We start from the raw sequence: 7,397 nt of genomic DNA on the forward strand, positions 1-7,397 counted from the left end.
CTATTGCTACTAACATTAGAGATAAATATTGTACATCAAACCAGTTAATTGCCTAGTTTTTTTTGTTTATTAAAATTATTATTTTCTATTACCGTACAGCCGGAAAATTTGATGGTCTAAAACTTTGGTGGTACTCAGCTCTTCTTGAAGCTGCTCCTTGGCAGTCCTTGCCCCAGTCTTGACTGAAATAGTGAGAAATACTGCAATTTTGGCATTTTTTAGTATCATGTGCCTATGAAGGAATCCGCCCATCATTGCATTATTATTGGTGGTTATAATATTGGCAGTTTTATTTTGAACCGCCAATCCGCCAAATTTAATTCTCCGCCAAATTTTCCAGCTATACAGTATCACTTATTTTGTTAAGATGGCTGCCTACAGCCTACGGTATCTTACTTTGTTCTGTTTATAACTATTATTATTATTAATGATACATTATTACAAGATGAATGAAAAACATTAAGGGGACGAGCCAAGCAAAGCATTATACATCATTATTACTATTTACGTCTGTCTGTCTGTTGCTAATAAAAAATTTGAGTTGATTCCGACAACAAATTTTGTGCAATGGGCAATTTTTGACTTACTACATCACTACTAAACATGCACACTAGCATCGTTACTATAAATAGTATCAATTACTACAATAGACAATGATATATCATATACTACAATAGCATAGTTTCAATCAATAGCATTGTACTATAAATAGTATCAGTGTTACTATAAATAGTATCATTTACCTCTATTCCTAAGGAAGAATGACACCATGTCTCAGTTCCAGTCTCCAGTGCATTGAGTGAGAAGGAACATTGATCCAATGAATTAACTAAGATACACTCCTAGATCAAGAGAGACCGAGATTTTATGAAATGATGACAAAGACAGAGTTTGTAAGAGAGAGGGACCATCTAAACATGAAAAGAATAGGAGGTATTTTAATCTCAATTTTAATTTTATCATAAAATTGTAAATACTTACCTGGAGTGTTATAGCTAAACATTCTACAGTATTCCAGTGGATGAATGGCAGCAATGATCATAGCATTAGAGACACTGTGGACCACTGGATAATAATGAAGTTAAGGATCATAATTGTACATTATTAATGATTAATGGACATGTACATGTACCTAACTCAGGGAGAGAAATAATAAGAAGAAAAGAAAGGATAAAGAAAGAAAGGAGTATAGACCTAGGGTATTTTTTTTTGAATTTGGCCTTTTCTGAATATGCCGGTAACTTGAAAACTTTAAGTCCGAATCAGCTCAAACTTCTACACAGCATAAGGAAATCAATATGTACATGTATCAGAAAATCTAAATAAAATTTGGAATGATTTTTTAGCCATTTTCTAGAAAAACCGTGGGCTCCAAAATCTAAATAGTACTCAAGGCTATATAATTATAGCCTTGAGTATTTGGAAATTTTTAAATGGCCTAAATCAAAAAAATTTAAGTCAGAATCAGCTCAAACGTGGTACACAGCATAATGACATCAATATCTATCAAAAAATGTACAAAAAAATTTGGAGCCAATTTTGGAAAAGCCTAATGCTAAGAAATGTGCCTGGGGCATTAATAAGGATACACATAATCCCATCCTCAGTGAGAGTGAACAGCAGTGGCCAACTAAAAATGATGTCTTTTCAACTTCCCAACATATTGTGGAAGAGTGTCATCATACTGGAAGGACTCCATGAAGACTAAAGAGAGGCCATTAGATTATTGTTGGAATGAGAAGGAGGTATTTAAAGAACTGTCATTAGCTAGTCGAATGACATCACCTTTATGAGAACCAAGTACTGTTAGTGTATCAAGACTGGAGCCTATTGAGAGGAGAATAATTAATAACTATTAATAACAAAATGTATTGATGAGGAGAAACTTGAAAAATTCATAAGAAATCCAAATTTAATTGGCATCAGCTCAAACTTTATATGCAACATAAGAAAACATATGCATCAGAAAAAATTATTAAAATGCTGAAATTAACTACATGTACATGTATCAAAATATTAAAAATGAAGAATTGTCTTTTTTCATTTTTGAAAAAATTTGGCCAAATCCTTGTACAGGGTCTTTGGCCCAGTTTATGAGCAACTTGACAATCCAATAAAAAAGCTGATGCCAAAATTTGTGGGAAATCCTGACACATTGATGTCTTTATGTTATGTACTACATGTATGTAGAAAGTTATTAACAAACAATTTTTGAGTTATGACCATTTAAAAACAATTTAATTTTCAAAAAAGGGTTTTTTCTGATAATTAACTCCAAAATTACCCTAATTTTTTATTACATTTTAAATACAAATTAATGTTCTTTATGCTATGCGAGCTGAATCTTATAAATAATTTTTAAGTTATATTTTTAAAAGCAAAGCAAATTGCAAATTTGCTCCGAAATCTCCCCTATATACATGTAGTACATTTTAAAAATATCCATGTACATGTACTTTATTTACATTCCCTTACTCTGTGAGTAATGTTGCTCTTGTCTTTAAGCTGATTCTCATCTCCAAATGCTCTCTTCTCATTTTAGCCTCTACCATCACCGGCATGTGGGCAGGGTGAAATGGATACTGTATAAACCAAGTGATAAACAAAGTGATGCACTGTATTAATGAGGGATTTTGTACCTACTTGCAGCAAGTAAAGGTTATTAGCCAGACCTTTGGCTAAGAATACTGGTATATATAAACAGAGAGAAGGAAGGCTGGAAGGGTAGCCTAGGGTGAGGAGACTGTTTGTTAGTACACTCACTGGTATACACCATGACGACTCCAGTCCACGTGGTTAAAAGGCAAGGTCAAGCACGCCCCTGAGATAAGATGCATGCAATAAAAAATTATTTTGTACCACAAATTGTATTAATTTTTGCCAAAAAAGTTAGTATAAATTTCAATTTCAAATTAAAGTCAAGCCCTGATGATTTTAGAAGAATGAAGACCTTGCTGATTTCTACAGAAATAAAAATTCTGCTCAGAAGTATTTTTATTTATAATGATGAATAAGACAAACCTGAGTGTCAAGTAATCTTTCAAACCTATACTTCTTGATTTAGCCCACTCCATTAGTGCAATCCTATAATAAACATTTGATGCTATAATGATAAGTTTACTCTATAAAATCATTTTGAGGTACAACTGAGGCCGCAACCATGTCCAGCTATTGCAATGGGACTTCCGGTCGCATTAATTTAATGATATTCATTGGAATTACCATAGCAACGGCAGCTCAGCAATGGTGGATGGTGGCAGCAATGGTGGCAGCTCAGCAATGGTGCAAACAACTGACAATTAGGCTTGACTTACAAGCATAAAATATTCCTTGACATCACCTCACCAATGAAGCACTATGGTGCAATGGACTCGCCTGCTGGAATTCACCTGAGTGATATGTATTACTTGTACTGTGATATTTTAAGCAATTTGAAAAAAAAAATTATTATTGACTGCAGAGTTATGATAATTAAAATAAGCTATGGGTGTGGTCAAAAACTAACTAGCTAAATCATGGCACATGGGTAGGAGAAAGAAGAAAAGCTGAAATTTATTTTAGCATCTGGAGCTCTATTTCAAGAAAGAGTTGGCACAGAAAATTTTTCTAGATATTTAAAAGAGACTGAGAGAGTTTGGTTGCTCCTGCTTTCCCCAGTGCCGCCTGAAAAATTCTCAAAGAGGCTAAACCACAAACTTTGAGCAACTGTAACTCACAAACAACGAAGTTAGGACAAAATCGTTCTTTTTATTTTTCGTTAGATGGAATTTTCTACCTCTGAAGCAAATCTCGGCCCTGTAGAGTAAAACATGAGCTCTCATCTGAAGAGAGGTCCCCTGGTTTAGCCCGGCTGCAGTTCACAGCTTTTGGTGCCACGGGATGCAACAAGAGCATAACTAGATGAAAGAAAGCAACTTTATCTGTTGCTAGAAGAAGAAATAGAGCTCTAGACTGCTTAGAAAAAAAGATAATTTTTTTTACAAATCAATTAAAGTGTGTGGACAGAATGACAGAATGAGTGTTCGATTCACAACTTTTATGCTTTGTAAAAAATAGCAAAGATACTTAAGCTGTTTCAAAAACATACCACCTTGATCTACTAAGTCTAAGCTTTGCAGCAATCCCAAAGTTGTAGGTAAAAGAAGTCTAGTTTAGAAGAAATCGCGTTCGGAAATGGATGGTGACCGGAAGTGAGTGCTTGACTCTATGTACTTCAAAACTGAAATATATGGCCCAGCTGAGATAACCTAGAACTATGATCATTGTATTCTTTTATACATTGTAGCCGGTATTATGACAACAGCTATTCTTGATCATTAAATCATGCTCTCCTGAATGATTAAAAATAATCGTGATCATATAACCTTTACTATTTTATTTTAGAGACACGGGGTCCATGATCAATCCAAATAATTAAATCTATACTGATGTAGAGATACAAAAGAAGAATGAGGAGACAAGCTTTGATAACAAATTAATTTCCATTATTAACTAATATTATTAATGAAGTGTATTACAAGTGATTGAGGGTGAAATTGGTCAGTAGTTTTTAGTTTAAAGTTGATTGCTAGTCTTCTTTGCTATCATCTTCAGGAACACACTAAACAAAAAGAGAGAGAGTACAACATCTGATTTAAACCATACTGCATACACTGAGCAACAAGAGTACTTGTAATGAGGCTACTGGTATGATGTTTATGAATAAACAATTATTACAAATGTAGCTCAAATTTAGTAGGCCACTTTATTTTGCAAATATTTACAATTTGTGAAAATTTACTTTTTTACCCAGCTAAAGTCTAACTCCAATTTACAGTACTTGTATAATCATTCAGTCCAATTACTTACCAGGTATTCTACAAAGCAAAGTTGTTTATCCTCAGTGACTATCATGAACTGCAATGAGAGGAAACCTCTTGTGTCCATCCTTAATGCTATCTTTGATGATGGACTAAGTGCCTTAGCTGAAGGCTTTAGTAATGCAAGCTTGTATCTGAAGTGAGAGGGAAGGAGAGAGAGAGGGGGAAATAGGAAGGAGAGATGTGAATAGGATAATAGAAACTAAAAAATAGGAGAAGGAAAGAGGAACATGTCCCAAATAATGTACTTGTTCTTTTGAGTTGTTTTGCACTCGAATACTTCAACCATATCAGACTTTTTAGGATAATCAAACTAAAAATTAAGTTTGAAAATAATTACACTAATACAGTGTGTATTTACAGTAATTCCTACCTGAGTGGTCCCTGTATATCCATGAGTAGACAGTCTAAAATTTGGTTCTCCTTCTGACATGTAAATCTCAATAAATTCACTACTCAAATCCAACTCATTGAAAGTCTCCCTCATACACTCTGACTGAATATTGAATAATAGTTACAAATAATGATGATGATAAATTACTGTATTATTATTTTACTTTAATGATCACTTTATTGCAAACGTTTGCTGATACAAAATCAAAGTCAAGCGTTTCATCAGCTTCTGATGTTTGAATTGAACACTCAGTGACCACTTCATTCTCTTCAAGACTACAAATGAGAGAGAGAAATGATTAAAAAGTGCAATTAAACAGCTTAAAATGATACGATTCATACCATATAGCAGGTATATTCCATAGAAGTTTAATTTTTCTTTTTGTTCTCATTCCTTGTGGACAAATATTTCCAAACAAAAAAGGTATTGCATCACTGCCATGTGTGCAAAATGGCTGCTCAGAATGAAAGTAAAATGAATAAAATCTCTAATCCTGCTTAAAACTTTTCCCCAGATGAATACCTGCTATATGGCATCAGGGGCATATATAGGAATATGGGAAGAGGGGTGCTGAGGGCGCGCGAAGCACGCTGCGATTTTGGCCACACCCACTTTTACGGCGGTAAAATGGCCTTTTCCTACATTTTTGTCAATTACGGGTGGGGCCAAAATCATTTCAAGCATACTGCCATGTTACTGGTACTTCTGATTGCTCCTTAAAGCACTGGAAACTGCTGAAATTATGATCAGGGGGCTAGATAACTTTGTTAGGAGGCTTGGTAGTGATGCAAGAGTCCAGGATTTGAGTAATTTTTTTCTGAACCCAGCCATGAGGGGTGTGCTCAAGCCCCCTCAGCCCCCCCCCTAAATACGCCTCTGGCATACATTTAGCTATTATAGAAGTGAATGCAGCCAGAAGTGCAAATTTTTATAAGCTGCTAAAAATTATGAACCCAGCTCAACCGGCCTGCTATTGTATACTCATCCAATAATAATTACAATTATTACTATTATAGACCTCTTTGGGTGAGAATGAATTACATCAAAAAGAATGATATACAGCAAGGGGCGTACTGAGGCTGAGTTGACTCTAAAATAATCTTTGTGGATGGCAACTTTCCATGGAGTATTGAATGGGCTAATGCAGAAAGCAAGCTGTAATAGAGAATGTACTACAAATTGCACCAAATCCCTATTAAGAGATGCTTAGCAGCAAACATTCTTTCCTCCAACCAACTTTTGTAGCTTAGACAAGCTCCATGCCAAAAAAATCGGTTTGGTTTTTCTTCATTCATCATGCTCCATTGAATTTTGCAATCCAAAATGGCGGCCAATTATGATACAAAGGTGGATACTGAAAAAAGGAATGATATTCATAGGCCACTGTCATTCTCACTTGAGGAGGAGGTCTATTATAATTATTATTATTTAAAACTTAACTGCACAACATTATGTACTTCACTTTAAATAGCAAAGACCAAAATTAACGTACACTAATTGAAGTGGAGTCCCATATCCATCATAGTACAATCTTAATGATGTGTTTGCTTCATTACCAAAAATACACAAACATTCCTATTTAATTAAAAAGACGACCAATCTTCAAAATTATTTCACACAAAACAATCCTTACAATTAGAACATTAAGGTCAATATTAAATATCAGTGTGGAGTCCTCATTGTAGTTGTAGGCTTGAAAGAGATCTGATTTTACAAAACAATTTGCTTGTACACACTTTGCCTGCTCTACTGTCACTCTCAATCCAGTGGAACTGATAAAGCAGGTTGCAGTCTAAAAATTGTATATATAAGTCCTTATAGTGGTTTTATATTGATTTTCACTTACATCTCTAAATTGTATAGCTTTCAATACGTTGGAAAGTGTCCTTGCATTTATCATAAAGGCATTTAAAACGTGCTCATCTTGACTCTCCATTGCTGTAACATAGCCACGCCTTTGATACCACGCCTACTTTGTTACTCGTGTGAGGTAAGTACTCAGATATTTAGGAATCATCATTTTTATGATCCATTTTCTTAATAGTCAAATTCAAAAGAAAATGGTGAAAGACCTTAAATTAATTCATTCTATGTGAACAATCAGGTGTGTCAAGTCTACGTGTGCCAAGGAGCGTGTGTGCACT

At 34.5% G+C, this 7,397-nt stretch overlaps 1 protein-coding gene and 2 long non-coding RNA genes across 4 annotated transcripts; all 3 read right to left on the bottom strand.

Moving 5' to 3' along the window:
- Positions 1-642: 642 nt before the first annotated feature.
- On the bottom strand, positions 643-2,822 carry LOC109589843 (uncharacterized). Its single transcript, XR_002188968.1, has 5 exons — positions 2,644-2,822; positions 2,476-2,582; positions 1,590-1,827; positions 982-1,065; positions 643-911 (listed from the first exon to the last, which is right to left on the bottom strand). It is a non-coding gene; the product is annotated as an uncharacterized LOC109589843 (long non-coding RNA).
- Positions 2,823-2,895: 73 nt separating this feature from the next.
- Positions 2,896-3,415, bottom strand: LOC109589844 (uncharacterized). 2 transcript variants are annotated; one of them, XR_002188970.1, is made up of 3 exons: positions 3,315-3,415; positions 3,022-3,084; positions 2,896-2,978 (listed from the first exon to the last, which is right to left on the bottom strand). It is a non-coding gene; the product is annotated as an uncharacterized LOC109589844 (long non-coding RNA). The 2 variants fall into 2 exon arrangements; XR_002188969.1 differs by having other exon boundaries at positions 2,950-2,961.
- Positions 3,416-4,372: 957 nt separating this feature from the next.
- On the bottom strand, positions 4,373-7,226 carry LOC100638445 (cell cycle checkpoint protein RAD1-like). The gene is made up of 8 exons (XM_003391075.3): positions 7,100-7,226; positions 6,887-7,045; positions 6,746-6,828; positions 5,417-5,528; positions 5,233-5,355; positions 5,108-5,172; positions 4,849-4,993; positions 4,373-4,600 (listed from the first exon to the last, which is right to left on the bottom strand). Exons 1-8 carry the CDS (start codon positions 7,187-7,189, stop codon positions 4,568-4,570), a joined length of 810 nt encoding a protein of 269 aa, XP_003391123.2. The 5' UTR covers positions 7,190-7,226; the 3' UTR covers positions 4,373-4,567.
- Positions 7,227-7,397: the final 171 nt, after the last annotated feature.

The sequence above is a fragment of the Amphimedon queenslandica genome, unplaced genomic scaffold (genome assembly GCF_000090795.2).
Source record: "Amphimedon queenslandica unplaced genomic scaffold, v1.1 AMPQUscaffold_10818_Cont16210, whole genome shotgun sequence".
Classification (NCBI taxonomy): Eukaryota; Metazoa; Porifera; class Demospongiae; order Haplosclerida; family Niphatidae; genus Amphimedon; species Amphimedon queenslandica.

What these genes read in the sequence shown, in the direction of transcription:
- LOC100638445 (XM_003391075.3), bottom strand. Translation starts at nt 7,189, where the DNA reads ATGGAGAGTCAAGATGAGCACGTTTTAAATGCCTTTATGATAAATGCA. An exon ending in AAGCTATACAATTTAGAGAT is followed by an intron (nt 7,046 to 7,099) that starts GTAAGTGAAAAT and finishes TACAATTTTTAG; the next exon opens with ACTGCAACCTGCTTTATCAG. An exon ending in TTTGCTTTGTAGAATACCTG is followed by an intron (nt 4,601 to 4,848) that starts GTAAGTAATTGG and finishes CTTTTTGTTTAG; the next exon opens with TGTGTTCCTGAAGATGATAG.